This window comes from Pelodiscus sinensis, chromosome 7 (genome assembly GCF_049634645.1).
Source record: "Pelodiscus sinensis isolate JC-2024 chromosome 7, ASM4963464v1, whole genome shotgun sequence".
NCBI lineage: Eukaryota > Metazoa > Chordata > Testudines > Trionychidae > Pelodiscus > Pelodiscus sinensis.
This window is the reverse complement of record NC_134717.1, coordinates 14,365,446-14,392,253: the sequence shown is the minus strand read 5'-3', so window position 1 is coordinate 14,392,253 and position 26,808 is coordinate 14,365,446. Positions and strand designations below refer to the sequence as shown.

At 38.7% G+C, this 26,808-nt stretch overlaps 1 protein-coding gene across 3 annotated transcripts in view; it reads left to right on the top strand.

Annotated features, from left to right (window-relative positions):
* The window catches only part of DPP10 (dipeptidyl peptidase like 10), a 460,866-nt gene extending 436,459 nt beyond the window's left edge, over positions 1 to 24,407 (top strand). For 2 of the 3 annotated variants that reach the window (XM_075933252.1, XM_075933251.1), the window contains 7 exons: positions 9,600 to 9,794; positions 11,553 to 11,607; positions 17,749 to 17,848; positions 18,739 to 18,797; positions 18,885 to 18,957; positions 20,760 to 20,833; positions 22,332 to 24,407. In XM_075933252.1, coding sequence (XP_075789367.1) covers positions 9,600 to 9,794; positions 11,553 to 11,607; positions 17,749 to 17,848; positions 18,739 to 18,797; positions 18,885 to 18,957; positions 20,760 to 20,833; positions 22,332 to 22,469 — 694 coding nt within the window. In that variant the 3' untranslated portion in view covers positions 22,470 to 24,407. The remainder of the gene's footprint in view (positions 1 to 9,599; positions 9,795 to 11,552; positions 11,608 to 17,748; positions 17,849 to 18,738; positions 18,798 to 18,884; positions 18,958 to 20,759; positions 20,834 to 22,331) is intronic. The other variant, XM_075933254.1, reaches the window with a different exon arrangement.
* Positions 24,408 to 26,808: the final 2,401 nt, after the last annotated feature.

The window sequence follows — 26,808 nt, the reverse complement described above, 5'->3', positions numbered from 1 at the left end:
TTATTCCTTTGTCTGTGGTCTCAAAGAGGAAATCTAACCACCAAGCTATCTAGGAATTCAAAAGGGAAAAAGGAATGTTCTCTCTAATCCCCAGTAATGATGTTTAGTGTTATCTGTTTTTGTTTCTTTGCAAAGCAAATGGCCTTTCTGGTCCTGATCCAGTGAACGACTAAGATGTCATTAGAATTATATTTTTGCTGTAGATATGAATTGGTTTAGAGTATTTATACCAATAGCATTGCAGAATAAAGGTGAATTTAAGAAAAGTGAGAGAAAGAAAGAGAATGGGGAAAGGAGCATGTGAGAGGGAATGCAAGAGTTGTCCTCTTTATTGTGTCTCTAGGGACAGGATTTCAAAAAGTTTAGATGCATGATTAAGGTCATGTCTTCACAACATGGAAGATAGATGTTGCCCTGGTTGATCTTCCAGAGTTTGATTTAGCGGGTCTAATAAAGACCTGCTAAATCAAACTCAGAGAGCTCACTTGTTGGCACCAGTAATCTTGCTTCTCACAAGGAGCAAGAGAAGTTGACAGCAGCATTTGCTTCCATCGACCTCCTGCTGTGGAGGTAGCTGGAGTTGCATATCTTAATTTGACCTACTCATGTAGTATAGACCTATGCACATAGGATACTAATGCTTCACAGCCTTATTACTTGGGCAGGGGGCATGTGGCATGTTTGCCACGCCATGAAGTCTACTTCAGCTATTGTGCTGTAGCAGTCTCTACAGAGCTGCTCCATTATTTCTGTAGGGGATTAGAACCCAGCAAGTCAAACATATGACTAGTACCTGGTCCAGCTCTTCTTGGTACTGGTGACTGTCATTACTGGCTCAAAAAAAAGTATGTTGCACTGGACTCCAAATTAGATTGTAAACCTTTGTTAATGCAGACCATCTTTTATGCTGTGTTTGTATTGTGCATGACTTAGTAAAATTCCTATTCCAAAGTCATCTAATAAACTGGAAATCATAAGACTTTAGATATTATTATTGCTGTCACAAACATCCCATCCAACTTTGGTCATATCACCTAATTTCTCTGGCCAAACTTTAGTGCCTAACACAAGTATTTCTAAACTTAAGCACCCAGGTTTGAAAAGTTTGGCCTTAAATATTTAAGGCCCTGCTCCTGCAACTGACTCTGTGCTGCTAAACTCCTCAATCTGAGCAGAATTCCACTAAATTCAGTAAAGTTCCACACATTACAGAGCCCAGCCTCAGAGAGTCTATTCCAGGATCAGGACCTAAATTTCCTTAGATGTGAAATTACAGTAAGGGTCACTGTCATCCTAAGGGTGGGGAAACTTAACTAATCAATGTCTGTAAAGCACATTGAGACCATCAGACAGAAGTGCAAAGCACTGTTGTTCAAATTAATATTGGATCGGAACACCAGGCTATCTAGCAGTCGCATAGGCCTCTCACAGTTGCAAGTTGTCACTCTAACTAGTCCTATTTCTCTCTCTTGAATTGTGATGCATATGGCATAAGTGACTAAATAGATAACACTGTCCACTCTTCCACTTGCACCTCCTAAATTACTAATACATTTCACACTCCATTTCCTTCAAATATACATACACCATAGCCTATGGATTAGAGAGGGGTATAATAATTGCCTTCAAGTGTGGTTATTACCTCTTTCCTATATAATTAGGATCAAAGTTTAAATTTCAGATTCTTGATTTTTTCATTATGGTTCATCTTACTCGTTAAAAAAGTTGGACGATACAGTCCTTCTTAATACACAGGAAATGATTAAGTGGAGTACAGACTAAGACATTTAATGTGGGTAATAAAATGAGAGGTGATCATCATTCTTTATTTCTTCTTGAACATAATTAACCTCATTCTTTCAAAATCTGTAGATAATGCATCTCAAATGTCAGCATTCATTATGTAATGTAATTTAAAACTACAAACTGTAAGTGGAATTAGTAGAACCAAAAGAAAGATTCTTCTAAATTCAGGAAAAAAATTATCAGGCAATGTATTCCTAAGTAAACATGGAATGTCTTCACCCTTCTAGAAGTATTGCATAGTTTTTATGTATTTGCTTATACTTCTGTAATTGAGGCTAGGTCTACAATAGAGCCGGAATGTAGACTTACAGTATGCAACTACAGCTACATAGAAAATGTAGCTGGAGTCAGCTTACCTTAAGATGAGCTTGGCATTGTCCCCACTGCGGGAGACTGACAGGAGCAAATGCTCCCATCTTCTTTCCTCACTCTTCGTGACTGCAAGAAGTAGAGGTACCAGCCGGAGCTGCCCTCAGCGTTCAATTTATGGGTCTATTCTAGAACTGCTAAATTGAATGCTAGAACATTGATTACCAGTGCAGCAAGTGGAGACGTGCCCGTAGAAGAAACTCTGTCTCCAATATTAAAATGGTGCCAGACCAGGCCTCACTCAAGCCAACTGAGTACATCTATACATCACAAGGATCTGACACATGCATCCCAGACCAAAGGATGGAAAGTGGCAATTTTTCAAACAGAGCAGGTACAGTGGTGGAGAAGAATGACTCAACAAATGTAAATAGTAGCAGAAATTTAGGGAGATATAGCTTAACTAATGGTATTTGTCTAAGACCTTCAGCATCGTAGCACTTTTGCATTAATAGTTCTCTTGTAAAATGTTCATTTATTGCAAACGATGTTATTAGATTAATCAGTGTCTGCTGCAAATGATGAAACAGTGCATTGCCACAGGGTGCAGTATAAAATTTCAGGGTAGAGTCCACCTTTTTTATTACAACCTGTTTAGAACAGGACATCCCAGAAGTCCTTTTCATCTGGCTACATTTGAAGTTATTTTGAGGGTCAGTTTTGTGAAAATCATTCTAAATGAACTGTCTATATAACTCTTGTGTGTTTTTCATGCTTTCCTGCCAGCTAGTTCTTTCATTCCTTCCCCCCTTGGAATGAAAACGATCCTCTGTTCTTTTATTTGTAGTGTTGTATTGTGGAAGACTTATGAAAATCTTGCTCTTTTTAGTCTTCTGGGAGTTTCTTCTTTTTCTAAATGTCTTGTTAGTTACAATAGCCTGGCACAGGCCACATAGGAGCTGAGATACAAGTAAGAAGCTTTCCTCAGCTTGTTTCACTGACAACAGCAGCTCTATGCTATGGGGAATGCAAGGGCTCCTCTTCAGGAACCTGGACTCCAAAAATGGGATGGGGAGAAGAACCACAACCTTTCCTCCAATGAGGCAGGGCAGTGCTGCATCTTCAATACTCAGAGGTGTGGCTTAAAAGCTGCAATCTGGTCTTCAGTATTTTTTCCTTTCTGAAGGACTATCTGTATTTCATTTCCATTTCTCCCATGATTCCATTTTGATAATGTCAATTTTTCTGATGGTGCCCCCTTCCTCCACCTCCCCACCCGGTGTTAAATGCATTCGTTTTCACAGTTGCAAATGCATTGTCTCCTTTTTAGCTAGTAACCGTTCCTAGCAAGGAAAATGAGGGATAGGATGGAGTGAGTGCTTGACATTCCGTGACACCGATGCTTGGGAATGATAGGGGTATCTGCTCTCTCAGTATCAGTGAAGGGTCTGATTGGCAGCAGGGCCACATGAGATATTGCTGACACAAAATGAATATGTGGTGAATTTTACCTTCATGTCATTTCCGCAAAATATTTGTTTTTCTTTCTATATGTTTTCCCCATTTTCAAAAAAGATGGTTTTATCACTGATGTAATTTTCTACCCCATGGAGGGAATTTATCTTCCGAGCTGTAGTTTCCCTCACTAATTCATATTTGCTGTTCTAAGACTTTTCCACATTCTGCACCAGATTCATGAGCCAGTATTGGGAGAGAGTTTCTATTGTGTTGCAGAAGTCCATGGCTAGGCACTATGATAACATTAATAAATAATAATAATAGCCACTGTGATAAGCACTACATATTCCCCTCCAAACTCTAATGAGAGCCAAAGCTTTAGCTCCCAGATGAAAAGATTCTTCTCCTTTCAGTAATATACCAAAGAGATGATGAGCTGCCTCTTTCTCCAGACAGTCTGAAGTGTATGTGACTGAATTGCAAGAGGCATACAAATTACCCACTAAGGTCAATGATATTGGTATATTATTGATAGCTTCTGTCTATTTAAATGGCATCTCAATGGTGAACTTCAGCCGTGTTTCTGAATCATTCTCAGCCTTGCTATCACTGCAGACTCATAAGATGCATGTTGTCAGTACTGAAGACACAGATGTGGTGGATTTGAACTTCATAAAAAATGAGCAGATTCAGGTGCTGTTCTGGTATAAGTAGAAAAAATAAAATTAAGAATTATTAGATGATTCCTTCACTTGAACGCCACCGCTCCTGATGCATTGCTGAAAATACAGTAACAGTTGCAAGATGAAGTTCCTAGAAGACATAGGCATGTAATTGGATATTGCCCTTATGAGTGTGTGTTTTGATTTCGCTGATGTGAAATATATGTAATGCTGTGCCTGTTACCAAGTTGACTTGTATCTCTGCATGCTGTGATGAGGTAGGGTGCAAGGAAGCTTATGTTCATGGCCCTGGGTCTTAGTCCCTATTGCCTACCAACCAAGGGGTGGGGGAGATCGTGAAGGGAGCCTCTGTATCCTGTAAATGGGCACAGCAGTGGAAGATACTGAGTGCAGCTGCAGAGCTCCGTTCCTGCAGTGCTCTTGGCATGCTGCATTTGAGCAGGTTAATAACAACAAGAAGTTGATTGTATGAAGAGATGGGCATAAATCAAGATCTTGGATCCAAATACTGCTGCGCTTTGGGAAAAACTGGATTGCAATACAAATTGTGCAGCTCCAGCCTGCCTCTAATTGTGAAGTGTGCAGTATTGGATCTGATCCCACCTACATTATGGCTAGGTGCAGTTTCTATCTGCCTCAGTCCTTTTATGTATCCCTCCAAATGTGAGTAGCGACAATGGATAGAAAAGTCTATGCATCAGGAAAAGGTGTGGCACAAAGTGAATTCTCCATTTTATTGAAGTGGATTGTGTGTTCATGCTGGCAGATGGCTTCTTTTTCATACCATAGCCCTGTCTGGGTTTGGATACAGTCCACCCATGTCAAATCCAGAGACATTTGATAGAAAAATATTTGAAAAGGGACACACAAACATGATCCATTCTTGTGCCCCAAGTCACATTTACCCCTATGTAGAGGTCTGGCACAGCACGTAGGCCTTGTCTATACTTACCCGGAAATCGAAGCTCTGGAGATTGATTTTCCAGGGTTCAGTGTAGTGGGTCTAGGAAGAACCTGCTAAATTGACGCTGATGGTGCCCTGTGAACCCTGGTACTCCATGGGCTCATGAGGCCTAAGGGAAGTTGAAATGGGGATGCCACAAAAATTTGACTTAAAGTACACTGACTCCAGCTATGCTCTTGTCTTAGCTGGAGTTGTATATCTTAAGTAAGCTTAGACCTGGCCTTAACCTCACTTTAGTCCTATTCTAAAGCTATAAGTGGGACTTAAATGATTCAGAGGATATGTCCTACTCCTCTTCAAAGGGGTGAATTACAGCCCAAGTTATTAATATAATTTATGTTAGTAGCCGTTGGAAACTCCAAAGCCCTTGCCTGACTCATTGAGATTTTTGCCACATGCCTCAGGGGGGGTATGTCTACACTACAGTGCTAATTCGAACTAACTTAGTTCGAATTAGTTAATTCGAACTAAGCTAATTCGAACTAACGCGTCTAGAACTAAAAACTAGTTCGAATTAGCGTTTTGCTAATTCGAACTAGCATGTCCACATTAAGTGGACCCTGAACCGGGGTTAAGGATGGCCGGAAGCAGTGCCGGCAGAGCATCAGAGGAGGACTTAGAGCGTGGAGATGCTGTCTCAGGCTAGCCGAGGGCTGCGCTTAAAGGGTCCCGACCCCCACCCCGGACAGTCAGTTCTCAGGGTGCCCTGCTTGCAAAGCAGTCCTGGCTTGGATTTCCCGGAGTACCCACACTGGGCACATCACACCACTCGGCCATCAGCCCGGCTGCACTTGCCGAAGGCTGCCATCTGGGGAGAGGGGGCAATTGGGGGGCTGCAGGAGAGCTTCCACCCCCAGAAGCCCACAGAGCCAGCCCAGTCCTCCCCATCGGGGGCTCGTGCCCCATTCCTCCCTCACCTCCTTCCACTTACCCTTCCCTAGCCCCTTTTCTTGATGTACAAAATAAAGGACAATTGTGTTCAAAAATGGAATCTGTCTTTATTGAACAAAACTGGGGGAGACTGGGAAAAGGAGGTGGGAGAGGAGAAGAGAGAGGCAGGAAGAGGCAGGGAGAGGGGAGGGCAACTAAAATGATCAGGGGTTGGGAACAGGTCCATATGAAGAGAGGCTAAAGAGACTGGGACTTTTCAGCTTAGAAAAGAGGAGACGGAGGGGGGACAGGATAGAGGTCTCTAAAAGCAGGAGTTGGGTGGAGAGGGTGCATACAGAAAAGTTCTTCATTAGTTCCCATAATAGAAGGACTAGAGGACACCAAAGGAAAGGAATGGGTAGCACGCTTCAAACTAGCAAAGCAAAGAGTCAACCTGTGGAACTCCTTGCTGCAGGAGGCTGTGAAGGCTACAACTAGAACAGAGTTTAAAGGGAAGTGAGATCAAGTCATGGAGGCTGGGTCCATGGAGTGGTATTAGCCAGGGGGTAGGAGTGGTGTCCCTGCCCAAGGTTTGTGGAAGGCTGGAGAGGGATGGCACGAGACAAATGGCTTGGTCACTGTCTTTGTTCCATCCCCTCCAGGATTCCTAGGGTTGGCCGCTGTTGGCAGACAGGCTACTGGGCTAGATGGACCTTTGGTCTGACCCAAGACGGCCATTGTAAGCTCAGGGCTCAGGGTCGGGGGTCTCAGTGGACCATGCTGATTTTCATGCAAACCTGCTCCTGGGTGGCCACTCTCCTGGCAGCTCTCCTGCCCTAGCTGGCCACTTTCCTGTGCCTAGTGCAGAGATCGTGGATGAGGTCCACGATGTCTGCACTAGCCCAGGCGGGTGCCCGCCTCTTGCGGTCCCGGGCAAGTTCCCGGGAGCCGCCAGCCTGGTCCCAGGAAGAGGAGGAGGGCTGGGGGGCATCGGGTGGGTGGCTCGATCCGTGCCAGGTGCAGGGTCTGCTGGCTGGGTGCTGGCAGGCTTGCACCTGGCACGGGCACCGTAGCCAGCCCGTGCCCCTTTAAGGGGTCCGGGGCCGGGAGGGCGGCAGAAGAGTTTCCCTGGTGGTGCCCAGAGTGGCCACCAGGGAAATCTGGGGAGGGCTAGCCTCCCACTAGTTCGAATTAAGGGGCTACACAGCCCTTAATTCGAACTAGTAAGTTCGAACTAGGCTTAATCCTCGAGGAATGAGGATTAACTAGTTCGAACTAAGCGCTCCGTTAGTTCGAATTAAATTCGAACTAACGGAGCGCTAGTGTAGCGCCTATGAAAGTTAGTTCGAACTAACGTCTGTTAGTTCGAACTAACTTTGTAGTGTAGACATACCCTGGGAGTGATGCTAAGTGTCCATTAAAAACCACTTGTATAGGTTTCCTTGAAATGCAGTAATACATGTCAAAGCAACCCATTAAAAATACACTGCAAGACATCTGGGATTTTAAGTCTGATGCTAAGAAAACTCTGCCATTTCCTACCAAAAAACAAGCTTCAGGGGGAAAGAGCAGTTTTACCAACTCATAGTTTTATCATCAATCTCACTTTTTTTTTAAGCTTCTGAAAAACGTGATTATATTTGAACCTCGGGCCTTTTGGTTTCAGAGTCAAGCTTTAAAATGTGGCCCACATGAATCAAAGAACTCAAAAAACAAGAATCTTATTTTTTTTTTAATCTCATGATTTTTATGTAATCATTTTTGGGGGCCTGACTCTTGATTTTTGAAAATATGGGTGGGAAATTATGAAATAGTTAAAAATAATCAAGAACAGATGAGAGAGTCATACTTAGCTAAGTGAAGGCTTCTACAGAAAACTTTCTGACTAAGAACATTTGGGGTAAGACTTCAAAAACTCACCATTGTTCTAAATCTGATTCTATTAAAGTCAACAGTAAAAATTTCATGGGAACAGTTAGGCCAACTGCAAATGCTTTTGAAAAATCCTTTCTAAATGTTAAATATAGATAGGAAGAGCTGCTCAGTGCCTGTTACTTTTGTACTTCAATTAATGGAAAAAGTGAAATACTGCCAAGATAGTGGTATTTTGTTACCTAGATTATATGACATTAGGCAGAGTTTCATGTTTACTGTTTCATGGTTAGTGGTACCATATGGTAAAACCTCTTTTCAAAATATGCAATAGTTTTAAGAATTCAGTTGTTTTCTCAAGACACAAAAGAACAAAAAACCTAAGGTGATTTATTGACATGTCAGTTAAAAATAGTTTATCCAGAGCTTTGTTTCTAAAATTACAGTTACATAAATATGGTAGGTCCTATGTAAATTTGAAAACAGATTTATTTATTATGTACATACTAATTAACATGCTGTTTGAAAGAGTACTTTGCAGCTGAACTGTCAGCAAAAATAAAACCAATTAATCAGCCAGAGGTACACATGACACAACAGTGATTGAAATTGCTGTAGGTTGTTTTTTCCCTATTTCTATAACTCTTTCAAGTTTAGAAAAAAAAACAGCAAAATAATTTCTACTTCCATCCTTCTTTCACCCTAGAATATTCCCAGAGACATTGTCCAATCTAATTTCCATACTGCCTATACAGACACTTTTACATTTTAATTTGCATTCAACTGGCAGATGCAGTCTGCACAGAAGCATTTTGAATTTTATACAACTTCATGGTAGCCTGCTTTCTTATTCTGTGTTTCTCTTTGGGAAAAAAATGACAAGGCTCTTTAAAAAAAAACAAAAAAACCTGACATTTTGTTTTCATTGGAATGAAAAAAAGTAAACTTACCTTCAATGGAAAATGCTAGTCAGCACCCTGGAAACTTCTTTCCTCCTATTCTTTTCCATCTTTTCTACTGTAAAACCTTTATTTTATAACGGAAAAACAACATCAACAAAAACAGCTTAGCACTCATGCCTGCATTCTTTTGTTGCTAGAAACATTGACAGTGAAAAATAATTTCCCTCAAAACATACTTAATTTTCCTCTTCAATCTTCTTCACAAAAATCTATTCTAGGATGTGATAACACAGATATTTTTGTTATTGTCAGGCTGCTATGATGAGTTTTTCCTTCTGTCACTCTATAGGATCTTAACAAGTTCTAGAATGAAATTTCCAGAATTCAAATAACCAGAAGGCATAATGTTAATTTCAGGATCACTGTATGAAAAGAATGTCGTTCAGTTTCACATCTCTTTTCGGCAAAAATTATCTAAGTATCCCACCTACTGCACCACATTATAGTCATAGTGGGTTTGCTTCGTGTTGTTCAACAAATTATTTTGCTTACTGCTACCATGAGGGATAAAATCACTGGTTAACGTGATGGTATAGATTAACTTGACAATAATTCAACTGGGTTGCGCAAACTGACTGAACTCTGCTGCCTCAGTTAAATAAAATATTGAAGAACTGCAAAGTGTATCATGTTGTCAATAGTCTGTGTTTGTGTCTGGTGTGTTGGTATTTACAGTGATGAAGCTCCAGGCAGCCAGTTGGTTACAGATAAGTTTCACATTGACTGGGATTCGGTGCTTGTCAACTCTGATAATGTCATCGTAGCTCGATTTGATGGCAGAGGGAGTGGATTTCAAGGCCTTAAAATTCTACAGGGAGTACATCGTTCCTTAGGTTCAGTGGAAGTGAAGGACCAAATAGCAGCTATAGAGTACGTATGTGCAAACTTTTCTTCTATTTTAATCCACCTTCACTTGATTAATAGACACACTTAACAGCACATTTCCAGCTATGGCTAGTCTCCATTTGCAGAATGAAATATGCTAAATGCTTATCTTTAGTGCAGTAGCACGTTTCAAAACATTAGGCTTTTCATTGCAAAGTGTGATTCAATGAATAAAAAATCAAAGGGAAAAATGTTTTGGATTGATGTTCCTCTTTAATAAAGTTGTCCTTCCAGGCCTAATCTAAATATGTAATCTAATCTAGTTTACATATTTTCTAGCTTCCTTGGAAAAATTACTCCTGGCATAATATACAGTGCTTCATTTCAAACAAGATAGAATGTCTTAAACATATAGGGTCAGATTCCACTCTCCCTTACATCACTGTAGATCAGCAGTGACTTCATTAGGTCACCAGACTTACAATAATACTAATGCAAGCAGAATTTAACCAAAGTTTTATTACGCTCCTATTTACATCATCGGTTTTAGCATGAGTAACTCCATTACCTACAACAGAATTATTGCAGATTTATACCAATTTAAGCAGAGAATCAGGCTCCACTATATTTTTACATGTAAAAATACTCAATAACACATTTTTTATTAAAGGACCACTCCTAGATAGGTTATTCTCATTGATTGAGCGGTATTTTAGAGATGGATGGATTATCACCTGTAATCATGTAGTAAGTATGGTGATGTATATTTGCACAGTTTTAGAATGGCATACTTTACATTTCTGAAAGTTGTCTGTAATGAAAATGTTATCTGAAAGGTTGGTGGGGTTGCAAACATGTTGAGGCTGAGTGAAGGACCCTCTCCTCCATATGAAAGGAGAAAGAATTGCCTCACAGGCTATTCAAAGGAACAGCATGATTCTCCCTATCTCCCTGCCTTCCCATTCACTTGCTGCCACACACTGACAGATTTACAGGGCAGGGAGAGGGGCCATGCTCACATCCACAACTGGGACATGGATGGAACTAAGTACTTTAATTGGCTCCACATTGTAAATTGAAGATTTCTTCTTAATCAGAATTCTGTATTCATGAGTTCAGAGTCATTGCCCTGTTTTATTTGGTTTCTCTGTGGGTGCACCACTTGCATGGGCTGTATGCAAGGGGGCCCAGAGTTTTCTTCCTTTCTTGGTACTTTTCAAACCCAGTTTTCCCATGGTCTGTAGAGACTCTTCTACATATTATCCTTATGGAAGCATAGCTGATAAATTACCTCTGTGTGAGTATTCATAATTTCTTCCTTCATGGAGAGTTGGGATCTGAAAGCAAACAACAAGACTTCACGAAAATAACACCTTTCATTGTTTTTATTTGAACTCTTAAAAGTCAGTTTCTCACTTAGTGATAGAAATGTAGCCGTGTTAGTCTGGTGTAGCTGAAACAAAATACAGGACTATGTAGCACTTTAAAGACTAACAAGATGGTTTATTAGATGATGAGCTTTCGTGGGCCAGACCCACTTCCTCAGATCAAATAGTGGAAGAAAATAGTGGATATCCTTTGGTATATATGGTTGTGACTATTTACTTCCACTATTTGATCTGAGGAAATGGGTCTGGCCCATGAAAGCTCATCATCTAATAAACCATCTTGTTAGTCTTTAAAGTGCTACATAGTCCTGTATTTTGTTTCAGTTTCTCACTTAGTTTATCATAATTCTTTCTACAAATAATCCCATCCACACAACTGACTCTCCAGCATGTAACATTTCCCTTTTTCTTACAGATCATTACTGAAACAGCCATTCATAGATCCTAACCGGCTGAGCATATTTGGAAAGGTAACTGGCAAAAATAGCAGGAGGACATTGTCAGTTATTAAATCATTTGTTGCAAACACATTTTTATGTATGTCTCCAATAACTATTTTAAAATAAAATTAAAACCATATTTACATTATTTAATACTGATTATACTTTTCCTTATAGTGAACAATTAGCATCTAGCAAGTCAGGTTCACTTTCAGGTTCTTACTGTTGCAAAATTTGCCTGCCAGGTACTGCAAGGAAAATATTAACTGTTCAGGGAAAAACCCAGTTTTTCCATTGGAAGTTTAAAATAAATGCGTGGAAACAATTTGTTTACACTGGAGCGGAAAGTTGACCTAAGATACCCAACTCCAGCTATGTGAATTATGTAGCTGGAGTCGATGTATTTTAAAATGCCATCTACACAGCTGTGCTCCCATTGGCTTCCCTTACTCCTTGCAGAATGAGGCATACCGGACACCAGTGGGTCCTGTCCCAGTGTTTGATTTACGGGTCTTCATTATACCTGCAAAATTGAACTCTAGAAGATAGACCTCCAGAAGGTTGATCTTCTCGCTAGTCTTGACGTGCTAAGGTGCCATAGGACTACTATTTGATTTTGTCATAGTTTCTGCAAATGCTCATTTTTTGCACAATTTAAATTCTAGTCCATATTGAAGTTGACAGTGCCCCTTTAATACACAATTTATATGCAGACATTTTTAGCATTTTTGAGTTATTTGAGATAAGATCCCAGAGCACTGAGTAGCATCCTTTTTTGTGCCAATTGTTAGAAGTCTCCTCTTTGCTGTTTTGTCAGCTGTTTAGCTGAGTTATATCCTTTTGCCTCTGGCATCTTAAAAGCCCAGGCAAAGGTTTAACCTTTAGCAAAAAGTTAAAGAGAATTTTAATTATTTCGCTTGAAACTAGCTTTTAGAAGTGTAACGCAAGACAAGTTGTATCTTTTGGAAAGTGACATTTGTTTCTTTGTGATATTTATTTTTAAAATGTTATCTTGAAAATGTCAATATTTTGTGTCTTTAGAAGTTTAAAATTTCACAGTGGAAACAACAAACAAACCATCACTGCTCACATATACAGGCAAAATGCTTATCAGTTATTGAAGCAGTATGCATTCGATATGAAACTCCAAAATTCTAGTAATCCCCTCTCCTCCTGTCTTGCTATGGGGCCATAGGCAAGGCTTTTAATCTCTGTATCTCACTTTGGCTGTCAGATGGGATAATATTTACATCCTTGGAGCTAGCATTGTGGCAATTAGTTAATGGTTATGCAGCCTAGTGAAAATAAAGTGCTATTTTTACTGTTTCAAGTGCAGCATTATCTTCACCTCCAAACACACAAGCTCCTACTGTATTGAGCTAAAGAAGATATTGCTGTCAAAAGTTCACTAGCATTTGAGTTTATACTCAGTCTGTAGGCCAGCCACAGAAAGGAAAACATTTTCAACTTGATCTTTTTGGGAATTTTCCAACAAGATGTTTAGTTAGAAAATTCAGACCCATCCATTGAAATGTTTCACAGCATGAGTCAGGGAAGTCAGCTGCTCCATTTTGTTTCATGAACTGAAATGGTTTAATTTTTTTCCTAATTAGATTAGATTAGATTAGATTAGATTAGATTAGATTAGATTAGATTAGATTAGATTAGATTAGATTAGAGTTCCTGATTTGTTTTAATTTCCTTTCAGGGGTGAATGTCTAGCCTTTGTCTGAAACGGAGAGAAATGCTTTTTAAAAATTTCACAGTTTCCAACAGAATGGGCTTTCTATGTGTCAACTATCTGTATTTCCCTCTAATGAAATATAAGCATAACTGATGTTGTCCATTTGAAGACAGAGTTGCACACCTCTCTTGTCCATTTTCAATGTGCCCTCTCATCGCAGTATCTGATGTATGCACACAAGCATGTAACCCTCTATCTTTTACCACATATACATACACTCCCTCTCTCAAAGTGTGCCGGAGTCTGTCTTTTAGCATGACATGCAGTCATACAAGCACCCTTCATAGTAGTAGGATAATTCAATTGCATCTGATTTAAGTAATATTTCATTTATATTCTTTAAATTTGTATTTGATATTTCTGAAAAGTGCCCCCAATGGGCCTTTACTACTTCAGTAAGAGGGAAAGTAGAAGACCTAAATATTATCTGTCCAAACCAACAATGTGATGAGGAGAGAACTGCAAAATGGCATAGACTTGAGCAGTCTTCTACATGTCTTCATAGAGTCACGACCATTGTTGGTGCGGTGCGTTTCAATCCACTAGAGAACAACTATGATGTTCTTTCAAAAAACATTGTTACCAGAAGAGTTTATGCGCATATTGGCTGATAGTGCTGCAAAGGGAAGATTTTGAAGGTAGAACAATAAAGAGGAAATATTGGCAAATTAGAAAAACTTCAAATCAGTTTAGAATTTGGAGGTGTTTATTGCCACTCAGTTTAACTTAAACATTTCAAAGCTTTTGAGGTTTATCCATCAGTAATAAAAATAGAGAAAATCCCCACATAGCCAGTTAGAAATAGAAAAACTGCTAAATATTGCTAGGCATATTTGACTCTACTATTGTAAGTTCATTTTGCCCTCAAACATATGAAATATGGACCATACACATTTTTTGTCATTATAAACATGACGGCTGCGTCTAAACTGGCAAGTTTTTCCACAAAAGCACTTGCTTTTGCGGAAAAACTTACCAGCTGTCTACACTGGCCGCTTGAATTTCTGCAAAAGCACTGAGGTTCTATTGTCCAAAATCAGTGCTTCTTGAGCAAATGCTTTGATGTTCCCATTTGAGCAAAAGCCCTTTTTCAGAAATGTTTTTGCGCAAGAGGGCCAGTGTAGACAGCTAAAAACTGTTTTGCGCAAAAAAGCCCCCGATGGCGAAAATGGCGATCGGGGCTTTCTTGCGCAAAACCGCGTCTAGATTGACACGGACGCTTTTCCGCAAAAAGTGCTTTTGTGGAAAAGCGTCCATGCCAATCTAGGCACTCTTTTCCACAAATGCTTTTAACAGAAAAACTTTTCCGTTAAAAGCATTTGCGGAAAATCATGCCAGTCTAGACATAGCCTACAAGTTTTATGCTCTGATTAAGGAAATGAATAGAAGATGCCTTTTGCAGGAAGAGTAAGAGGATTTTGTGGATTACCTATGTTGATCGCAGCCCAGCTGGGCACACACATCTTGTCCTGGAGCTCTTCTGCACACTTGAATGTAACATGCTTTTGAGCTACTCCGAACAAAGACTTGACAAATTCTTCAATATAAACTACTAGGAGTAATAATAAAAACAGCTGGAATTTCAAGAGGGCATACCAATGTCTATCAGGCAGGCCACCAAAACTATCTTGCTCACCTGCAGGAAAGTTACAAATCTTACTGATGAAGGGCACCAGAGGAGTCTCTTTGAACTGGTATATACCAAACAATTGTGGTATATAGTTTACAACTTTCCATCATGGAAATTGAAAATAAGTTTGAAAGTCTGACTGTGTAGCTAACAGGGATGTGGAAAAAGTGGTACTGGAGGTGAAACCACAGAAATTTAACTTAAGAACAGGAAGTCCAGATTCTTAAATCATAAAATACCAACTAAATATTGTATAACCATTGAGAGAAACTATACATGTTATATGTATGTCTTGGGAATCCTAACTGGAAGAAAAGGCACAGACCCAGAGAAAAAATATTCCCAATAGAACTAAACTGGGTTCTTAATGAAGGCATAGTATAAATTGTGAATAAGTTGACAATGCCTATGTAGCATTAAAATTGTTCTGTGAAACTACTGCAAAAGGTACAAGCAGAATATTAAACAAGCAGCCAAGAAAAAGAACCTGGAGGCAGAAAAAGTGTTACTGTTCCGTTCATCTTTTTGAATTATACTAGTTACTGGCACCTACATCAACATTCTGTGTAAGCCAAAATCTTTTACTGTGTGTGGGCAGTTTTGTGTTGTCTTCAGCAATTTAGGCTAGGGTTTCTTTGAGAATTGGGCACCTAATTCTTAGACTCCTTTGAAAATCTCAGTTTTATTCTGTATTTTCTCCTTTGTAACTGGTTTACGTTGATAAGGCTATGAACCCCAGAACACATTTTCTAATTTATCTAATTTATCTCTTTTTCCTTAATTAAGAGTTAATGTTGTTTCACAAATGCTCTGGATAGTCCAGAAATATTTTTTTTATTAACAATTTTAGCAATGAAGAAAAGGATACAGAATCTCAGATCAGTAAGGCCTAGAGCCAGGGGTTCTCAAACGTCATTGCACTATGGCCCTCTTCTGACAACAAAAATTACTACATGACCCCAGGAGAAGGGACCAAAACCTGAACCTGTCTGAGCACCACCACCAAGTGTCAGAGCACTACCACCAAGTATCGGGGACCTGCAACCTGAGCCTTGTCACCCAGAACTGAAGCCCTCAGTCTTTAGCTTTGTCCCTGTATGGTACAGCTTAAGCTTTGGCCTCTGGCCCCAGCAAATCTAACACCTGCTCTGGCAACCCCAGTACCAAAGGGTTGTGACTCATTTTGGGGTCCTGACTCCGATTTGGAGAACCACTGGTCTAGATGAACCCTGGCCAACTGACTCCATTCCTGTTTCATTGGTTAGCGCCTTTCTGCTATATATAAATATTTTCCGAAGGGCAATATTCTAATAACAATAGAAAAGAAAGAGAACAGCCCTTCTAAGAGAAACGTGATGAATATGGTAAAAGTATTAATTCTGGACTGCAGGGCTTTGAACTCCATCTTTTCAGACTCTGGAGTAAGTCTACAAGTATTTCATATAGTCAAATTCATCACAAAAAAACCATGATAGACAGTCTTAAATAATTACTAGAGTTCATACGTTTCTTCTGCATCCCACCCCATCCCACCAGTAAAGGACTGATCTTGCTGCCGCTCTGTGTAGGCTCTTCCTGAGAGCTGCTTGATCACATGCTACTAGAGCCACAGAAATGCAGAGCATTGAGCTCACTGACCAAATTTCTTCTAGCCATAAATACTTTGGTCAAGGCCAGTGGGATATATATCACCAGAGAGTCTCCTGTACACAAGGGTGATCTCTGTTCCATTTAAGGCAACACTTGTGCTAGTTTCTGGAGGGCAAAGTGATTGCTGAATTCTAGACAATGCAACCCCTTTTCAGGGGAAACTTGGCAATGCTTCAGGCAGAAACCTCCTCTGAGGAATCCATCTGTAAAGACTGCCATTTCAGAGACAGCACAGGTAACAGCTCCTCCTTTCTTCCTTAGCCTCAATCTAAAGCTGCAGTGTTCACCCAGAGTACACCTCTTTATTGACATGTAGAGAGATGTACATCTTTTAGAGAGATGTAGATTAAGCACATTGAAATTGCTAATGAAGCAGGGATTTAAATATCCCGTGCTTCATTAGCATAAACATGGCTGCCACTCTTTTTTTTTTTAATGGAGCTTTTTCAAAAAAACCCAGCAGTTTAGATGCAGATCTGCTGAAAATAAAGCCTTTTTCAACAAATCCCATAAACCTCATTTTTTGAGGAATACAGGATCTGTCGAAAAAGGGTTTATTTTTGACAGATCCACATCTATACTGCCGGGTTTTTTTTCCAAAAAGCTCCATTTTGGAAAAAAAAGCTGCAGCCATGTTTATGCTAATGAAGCTAATGAGATATTTAAATCCTTGCTTCATTAGCAACTTTGACGTGCTTGATTTGCATCCCTCTGTCGACAGTCTAGACATAGCCCCAGTAATAAGCAAAAATTCACAAAAATTCACAAAAATTCTCCCATCTATGTACTGTCTCTGAGACACTTATCTTCAATTTTTCTGTTTGTGCAGACTAGCCCACAGTCTGCAGAAGAGCTGGCTGGCGCTACAAAGAGACTATGGTATCTTAAATTAAAATATACCTCATCTTATTCTTACTATTAAACAATTATAAATTATAATATGTTTTAAAGCCTCAGGCTTCATAGCAAGACAGAACTACCACACCCTTTTCACTGTTCAGAGGCTTTTAATTCATGCTAAAGCAATAGTTGTAGGTATAAATATAGTGGAATGGCATGACAAAAGTAGCAAGATACTCGTTAACTTAATCTGAGTTAAGGAACAATGAACAAGAACAAACAGCAATCATGTTATCTGGTTTAATAGGGGTATGGTGGATACATCGCATCAATGATTTTGAAATCCAATGAAAGACTCTTTAAATGTGGAGCTGTTATTGCACCAATTACAGACATGAAGTTGTATGGTGAGTATGCCCCATCCTTCCCATTTTATGCAGTTATTTGTTTAAAAATATCTATACAGCAGATCTGTAAGTCAGGTTAACTAAGATTAGATAGCATAATTGTGCTGTATTAATGCTAGGCAAACTGGATATACGTAGGACAAGAAGCAGTGGGCTTCCCTTGTAGCAAGGGAGGTTTAGATTGGACATTAGGAAAAACTTCCTATCTGTCGGGGTCGTTAAAAACTGGAATACATTGCCTAGGGAAGTTGTGGAATCTCCATCACTAGAGATATTTAAGAGCAGTTTGGATAGACATCTGTCAAGGATAATCTTGACAGTGCTTCGTTCTGCCAGTTCTAGGATTCTCTGATTCCAGTGTTAAAATGAAGGTAATCATTGACTGGAGCAGTTAAGCAAAGGATGTGGTGTATTTTCCATCACTAAAGGTCTTTAATATTTTTCAAAAGAAATTAAGTGGTTTATGTGTCAAATTCTTAATATCAGCTGAGGTTGGGTAAGTAAATCTCTTATACCCCTTTAAATAGCCCATCCTAAATCAAGATTGGATGTCTTTCTAGCAGCACATATGAGGTGAAATCCTGGCCCTGTTTAAGTCAATGTGACTTCAATTGGTCCAGGATTCTACCATGTTTTATTTTAATCACGAGATATTGGGCTCAGTGCAAAAACTGTTGGATAAAGTTATGTGACTTGAATTATGCAAAGGTCAGACTAGATGATTATAATGCTCCCTCTTGGCCCTAAAGTGTATTAATTTCTTCTCATGATGAAGATGCTTGCCATCTTTATGGCTTAACAACCTTCTCCTGGCTTCTAACCAGAAATGAAGATTTAAAAAAAATTGAATTTGTCTTGTTTAACTCTGAATTCCCTGTTTTCTTTTGTAGCATCGGCTTTTTCAGAAAGATATCTCGGCATTCCATCTAAAGACGAAAATACGTATCAAGTAAGTTAGTTTAATGAGTAATTTTAATTTTTTTTTTTAATTTTTAAAATAAACTGCAATTATGTTGTATGTGCTCATTTTTAATAGACATCCAGTGTCCTGCACAATATTCATGGTTTAAAAGAGGAGAATTTGCTAATAATTCATGGGACAGCTGATAGTAAGTATTTAAAAATTCAATTAAATTTGCAATTATATGTAATACAGAGGCACTCAAAGAATGTAACAAGCATGCAAAATTTTACATTGATAATCTTTTTTCTCCCTTTTAGTAGAATTGACCAGTCAAAGAGATCAGATTGTCCATTTCAGCCACCTAATGTAAATCTAAATGGATGACATTTTCCTTTGCTACATATTTGTAACTCTTAGCTGCTTTATGTTCTAATTTGTTTAAATCTCTTGAAGCATGATGTTGCTAGTGAAAAGCACTGAATCAATTATTAATAAGATGACATACATTTTTAATGGTCTTTTAAATTAATCCCGATTTTGCAATGGAAAGTATAATATATGTCAGTGTAATCAATGATAAACAATATCTTTCAGTAAATTAACCCCTTTGGCTGCTTAATTCAAATGTAATAATGGGGAATCCTTAAATTATTTAGGGCTAGATTGTAATTTGTTCATGAGTGGAGTTTAGTAAACACTGTTGTAACACATGCCCAAGTGAAACCAGAACCAGGCCCACCACCTGCAATTAAAATTTGTGGGTGTCAGGCAGCCGAGATTTTCACCTGTATTGGTTGACAAGAAACTTTCTTTTAGTATATTTTTCTGATCATGGAAAGAGATAAACAGTGACTTGGATTCCTGGTCCATTTAGGGGACTAAAATAAATGTTATGCCTGGCACAACCTACCTACATCCCATACATGTTTGTCCTGCTCCTCTCAGAGCAGGTGGATGTGAACAAGTAGTAATGGATAGAGCCAATGTGCAGGTCAGCCCAGCAGAACTGGGATGGGAGACTTGGAATTTGCTGCTGATATAGGCCAGCAGCAAAGTATTACCCCTCTATCTCCGAGACCAAGGGGGAATTAGGGAGGGAATGAGAAGTGTCTGAGCAGCACAGTGCCTTTCAGAGACGACTCCTGGGTTTGAGCAGATAATGGACCTTCTTGCTCTGGACTGTGCCTAATAATATCGTCCAGCCCATCAGTTTCATGTTTGCTCTGAAAGAAGCAAATACAAGCCTGGTCACAGAGCTGCAAATCTGTACCCCATGAAGTTTAGGTTATTGAAATAACATTATAAAAGGCCCATTACCTAAATGAACCCAGTCTCTTCCAATCCTGCACAAACAATAGAAAATCTGACATACCTTAATTTAATCTACTGACAAACATTAATTGCATTTGAACACACCAGTGCTTTTCACCTTTCAACTGTATCCGTCCTTGCTAAAGAACAGATGAAAAACAAAAATCTCTGCTTAGTGTCCAGAAGGTATTTTGTATTGCAATGCTATCCGTCGCTATAGCACTATTGTTATTTGCTACATTATGCATCTCAGGTACAGTCGGAAAAGATATGTCTACACTGCTGTCAATGGTGGGACTGGGGCATTACTCAAGCTAATTTTCGTCTAGCTAGCTCAGATAACAAGTGTCATAAATCCACAACAATACAGGCTGTAAACAGTGTGGGCTGTATAAACGGATCCTGGATGGGACCCTGAGTATATACTCAAGCAGCCAGCCCATGCTGCTACAGCTTCATTGCTATTTTTATTTTGGCTGGTGAGCTAAAATTAAATTGGGAGTGTATAAATGTTCTGCAGTCAAGCTTCTGATTGCAGTGTAGATAGAGCTTAATCAACTGCAAATCTGGTAGCAGTTTGCCACATAACTCCAACCAAAAAGTTTCTTTATCTAAGAGGAAAATAAATAAATACAAATAATATATAAGTACTATAATCATGTTGTTCACTAATATTTAGATGTCATTGTTTTGTAGCTAAAGTCCACTTCCAACACTCAGCAGAACTAATTAAACATCTGATAAAAGCTGGAGTTAATTACACTATGCAGGTATGTAATGCTTAGGTGTCTCACCAGTGTATTATTCAGTGTTTAATTGCATTTTGCTTTTTCTCACCTGTGGGGCTCTTTGGATGACTTGTGCCCCCCGCAGCCTCCAGTATGCAGTAGGCCCATCAGTGATTGCACTTAGAATGCCATCTAACCCCTTGTCCTGATAGTTTGTAAAGAAGCCAAAGAAGGATCTTTGTGATGCTTCCATAGGACTCCCAAGTCTCAAGTTAATGCATGACGACTTACCTGTGGTCTCTGTCCTGTGATTGGATCACAGTTCATAAAAGAATGGGTCAAAACCACTATCTCACATTTAAAATGCTTTAGTAAAGTCCAAATATATTTCACCCAAGGCAGGGGTTCCCATACTGTGGGCTGTGGTGGTCACAGATGATGCATGAGGCACCGGCTGGTCACTCCGTACTGATTTTTCCTCCTTAATTTCAACTGCTAACTTCTGTGACAAGCAATTAAAAATATTGCAGTGGGGTTGCTCTCCCTCAGTGTCTGGGTTGCAGGCGGATGTAGTTTAAGGGAGTAGCTTGAGGAACGGCAGTAGAACAGAGTGTAATTTAGGGAATACAGCTGCTGGTCACCAGCTCCAGAGGAGGCCTATGCTGCTATGTAATGGCTCTGCCTGCAGTGGGTTGGATTTTTAGTGAGTACTTGGCCCATTCATTCAAATACCCCTATCACAATGATACAGCACATACACTAGTGAGACTTGTCCACATAAGAAAATGCTGTGGTTGCCACGGGGATGTACCGAGAATCATAAATGGGAAGGATGAGGAGAGGAGAGACTCATAGTAGTGAATGGCGAAGGGAAGAGACACGGTGTGTGAGAATACAAATGGTACAGGAGGCAGTCTTCTGGATTGTAACTGAGGAGGTGATGATCACCGAGACTACAAATAGAAGGCATAGGAAGCAGCCACAAAACACTGTCTATTTAGATGTGGTTCATTCAGTGGGAGTATTTCAGAACCTCAGATCTAGAGCATTCACTTTCTTTACCAAGATGCAATCCCCTCCTCCCTGGCTGCAGAAGGCCCCATAAAAGGACAGCTGCGCTAAGAGTAAAAGTGTTTGTTAGCAGACCCCCTGCACAAAGAGAAGGGAAAGGGAAGTGGGCAAGGTATTTTGGGGGCATAGATTGTGCTTTATTTTTATACAATAACTAGCACATTGTGGCATCTAATGGAGACAAGAATTATATGATTATATGCCACCCACAGGTAAAGACTCTGCATTCTGTACTCCAAGCACTGGGATGGAGAATTCTGTGGAGAATTCTGTGGAACATTCGTTCTGAATCCAAATCAAATGAATTTTGATTTAAATTATATTACTTTTCTTGAGACCATAAAACTCAAGTCATGTGTTCATCCTGTTGTTCACTAAAAAGCTTTGAAAGTCAGATGGAAGAAAATTAGATCCTGAAATATCTGAACTGATTTTTAAGACTATTTACTTTTTCCTTTTCCTTTGCTAGATCTACCCAGATGAAGGTCATAACATTGCATCGGAGAAAAGCAAATATCACCTTTACAGCACAATCCTTGGGTTTTTTAGTGCTTGTTTAAAGGAGGAAGCACCAATTTTACCACAGGAACCTGAAGAGGATGAGTGAGGAAGCCTGTTTGTACAGTACTGAAGGAGACTTACTTGGAGGCTCGATAAAACTTTAAATAAAAGTGACTGTAAGATTGCAGATTCTGCAGAAGCTCAAGGGCAGCTAAAGGATATAACAGTGGAACAGCACATTTAGAGACACTGAGCTAACAAACTGGAATTTAAGTCCAAACATATTACTGAGGGACAAAGCCTATATCTTTGTGGAAGGACAACGGTTGATTACAGCTTCCTGGACAAACTTAGTTTTGCATAAGTGTAGAGTTAGTGCATGTTTATTATGTTAAGCCTCACTGTTTGTTCTGTAAGTAGTTGCTCTGTTTTTAAGTTAAATGCACATCTTTATCCATCTTTGCATTACGCACTACCAATCATAAATATTCAGGCCACTTATATTTTAAAGGGTGAGTTGCAATCTAACACTTTACTATAACATTACAATAAGTGCAATTCTTTCCCTCTCTATTAAACATAGGAAAACACTGAGTTGATAAAGGATGGTGATATTTTCTATATTTTTTGTTTAAAGGGAAGATATTGTCCAGTGGGTCATATAACATAAGTATAGAAACAGTTTTGATTTTTTGTTTGCCTTGTTTTAATTTCAGACATTTATTATTGTTATTGCACCTATTGATAAGCAGTAAGGGCATTTGGGGGAGTGCACTCTTGGTCTTTATGTATATACACAAGACTTCCTAACCAGAAAAACATTGTATGCTTGAACAATTTTTCAAGCCATAATTAACAGCTATGTTTTAACAATGTCTGCAATTGAAATACTTCCCCAGTCCAAAATGTATCCTTTCCATAAGAAATGTTTGGGTTGTGTTTTGGTATTGTTTATAGTAGTTAATAGTTTGCTGGTTACACTCTAATTTTAGAATATGCTACTTTGTCAGATGTAAATTAGATACATAAATATTAAATTATAGTTTCAGATAAAGAAATTTTATTAACAATATAATGCCACTGAGTAATACTTTACCCTAAGAAAGATATCTTTGCTTAGATTCCATTCCAATTTTCATAGAGGTAGCAGGTAACTAGAACAGTCTGTCTGTTTTTATTTGGTATTCCACAACTGTTCATTGTCTGTTATAAGAAGGATTTACATTCAACAGAGTTACAAAGAAATGAAGTATTTTTCATTCCCAGCCAAGAAAGCTCCTCATAAATGAAGTTTTGTTATTTTATTCAGATGAAGATGCCAAAATGCATCCATTTATTTGTCACGGTGAATTACAACACTAGAAATTGATACTATGAAATGAACAAACCAGTCAACATCGGTCATCAGAACATTAACATCAACAACTGAAGTCATACATGATGTTCATTTAATATTAGGTATCTTCCAAAAGGTATCTGAAGGCTCTTGACAAATGCTGTGCAACTCACATAAATACATATGTATTTTTTTCTCTGAATAATATTTATTAATGATTTTCTACATGATTAGGGTTTCATTTCTTGCAAGATTTACATTAAAGTAATCAACATAATTTTTGGAAAGTAACTTATGCTATTTGAAATGCAAAGTTTTACATATTTTATGAAGAATTAAATTTTTTAAGGTACATTGAAATTCATTTGAAGCTTTTAAAGCAGTATTTTCCTCTGAAATACTTTCTTGCTTGAGTTTTTTTATGATGCAAATAATTAAGTTGTCTGAAAGATATGGTTTTATGGGGCACTTCAAAGTAATTGTCTATTAATGTTTAGTGTTTACCTTGTTTTACTAGCAATTTTTATCTATTTTCAGTTACTTTAATACACTTTTAATGTGTAACGACAGCTTGTCTGGGTCCCAGTGTTACTGCAAAGTCTGTCTGCAAGTGGAGGATATGGCGACACTGTTCTGCATTAAGATAAGATGTTATAAAAAATCTGAGTGCATCAATTTCATCAGCAGCAACAAGCAAGAAATCAACAACAAACCTACCAAGTCTGCTACAACAGGAGCAGCACTTTGACTTATTAAACAATTGAGATTTGTTCTTGTAAATTTACCAGACTAATTCCTTTGTCATTTTCCTCTGATATGCTTCCAGGAACCAAATTTTCTTGATCAAACATAACGGGTGAAATCCTGGCTCCACTGAAGTCAATGGAAATTTTGCCACTGATTTCAGTAGGGCCAGGTTTCCACACAATAAGTACACACAGAAGGTCTGCTTCTAGATGTACAAACAAGTACACTGTTGACCTCATCTGTATGGCATCAGTCTGCATCTGCCATCTGCATATGGTCATGCACTCTCAACACATGCCTGCTTTTTATTTATGAGCTAGCAGGCCTGCATTCTGATACCCACCAATACATTCAATATTTTTCTTATTAAGCCACAAATACAAACATTTCCACCGACTTTTCTTTATAATAGTCTAACAATCAGACATAGGGTGAGAGTCAGACCCTGGAGAACATTTTCTGGCTTAAAAATGAAATGATTATCTACTAGTTCAATTTGGGTATTGCATTCCACATTATTTTATTTCTGGTTGTTTGTTTGTTTGTTTGTTTGTTGTTGAATCAAATGTTTCTTTGTGGTTAGCTTTGATCATGCTAATGAGATTCAGATGTAGTTTAATCTTCTGAACATGGTCAGAACTACGCTGGGCCCTATAGTTTTCTATAGGCAAAAACAGGTATCGTTATTTAAAAAGAAGTGTGATGGTAAGTAAATGCATTATTATTACTCATTTGTATTTCAGTAGCAGCTAATGGTGACAGTCAGGCACTATAACCCAACTGTAGTAAGTACTGCATACATGACTGGCCCAGAGAGCTTGCAGTCTAAATATTCCATCCATTTCTAACCTCTAAGGAACTATTGTTAAGTCCCCAAAAAACAACTACTAAATTCATCTTCCTTTGATAATGTGACCTGTTTTTAGGCCATACCTGCTCTTTTGGGAAGGCTAGAAAATCAAAAGCTAAATATTTACTCTCCAACAGTTTATAATTCTGAACCTTCAAAATTCATTCCTAATCTTCTCTCTTCTACCTATAATATTGGGACTTGCAAGACTCATAAGAATAATGGATCAGATTGTGATATCAATTATACATTGAGAAATACCATTTATACCCGTGGAATTTTTCCTGATTACACTGCCTAATAGAGATCAGAATCTGGCCAGTTTAATTTAATTCTATATATTTATTGAAATATATGCTTTAATTTTAACACAGTCAGGGAAAGGGATTGTTTAGGAGAAACCTAATCAGTATATGCTACATGTAGCCTGCTGTTATCGTAATTTGCTATTTTTCTTTTAGACTCGGGCACCCACTACTTATTCTATTGCAGGCATCTTTCAATCTCCTCATAGGTGTGAGAGTTGAGTGTGACTCTGATCAGAGATTCAGCTTGCAAATATAATCTCATAGACTCATGTAATGAGTCTGTGCCTTGCCAGAGAGAAGGGCTGTCATTTGATTCAAAGACTTCCCAAAAGGGGATTTGGTAGTGTTGGTTTTGATTTGGTAGAATTAATTAAATGTGCAAAGCTCTTGCTCTGTAATTGAATATCCTTTACTGCAGTTTATTAGGCATGTTGAAAGTTCCTGAAACCTAGAATAATGATTGAAAGAGAAGATGAAGCAGGAGCAAACTTGTATTTCCTCTGCCAGTCCCTTTTTGGACAGCTAGAAGCACCAATTCATTTTATGTCTGCTTTGTGTAACTCCTGCTGGCTGCCATTCATTTCCAGGGAAGAGAGAACTTTACTAGCATTGTTAATTGGAGATATTCCCACAGAAAACCCTTTTAGGCACATAGGGAACACTCCTCTTTTCTTTAATTAAGTCCAAGTTGGTTAAGTAGTATGTATCAGACCTGACTCCATCATGTATTATACCTTGGATTCTACCAACAAGCTATCAGAATCCTTCATCAATTCTGCTTTGGTGATCGAGGTAAGTGCCTATATTATTGAAGAAGACTTAGATATGTTGATTTCTGTGGCACTACACTGATTTACATCACCTGAGAATCTGGCCTAGCAAATATAATAGTACTGTAGTCTTCAGATATATGCTGCTATTTTACCACTAGAATATCTAACCCACTGTCTATATTTGCAGAACGTTCAAGACTTTTTCTATGGAAATACTTTAGAAAGACAAATTTCTGCCTTTATATAAGTTTGAATCAACCAAAATTGATTCAATTATTGTAGTCTTTGAGGACATAAATGGAATATGTAGTTCCTGTTTTGTGACACTTCCAGTGCTGAAAGCCCAGAGTAACATGTAATGATAAAACAACAAGCAAAAGAAACCCCTCTTTCATAAGATGAAACAGAAAGGATCACAAGAAGAAGGCTTA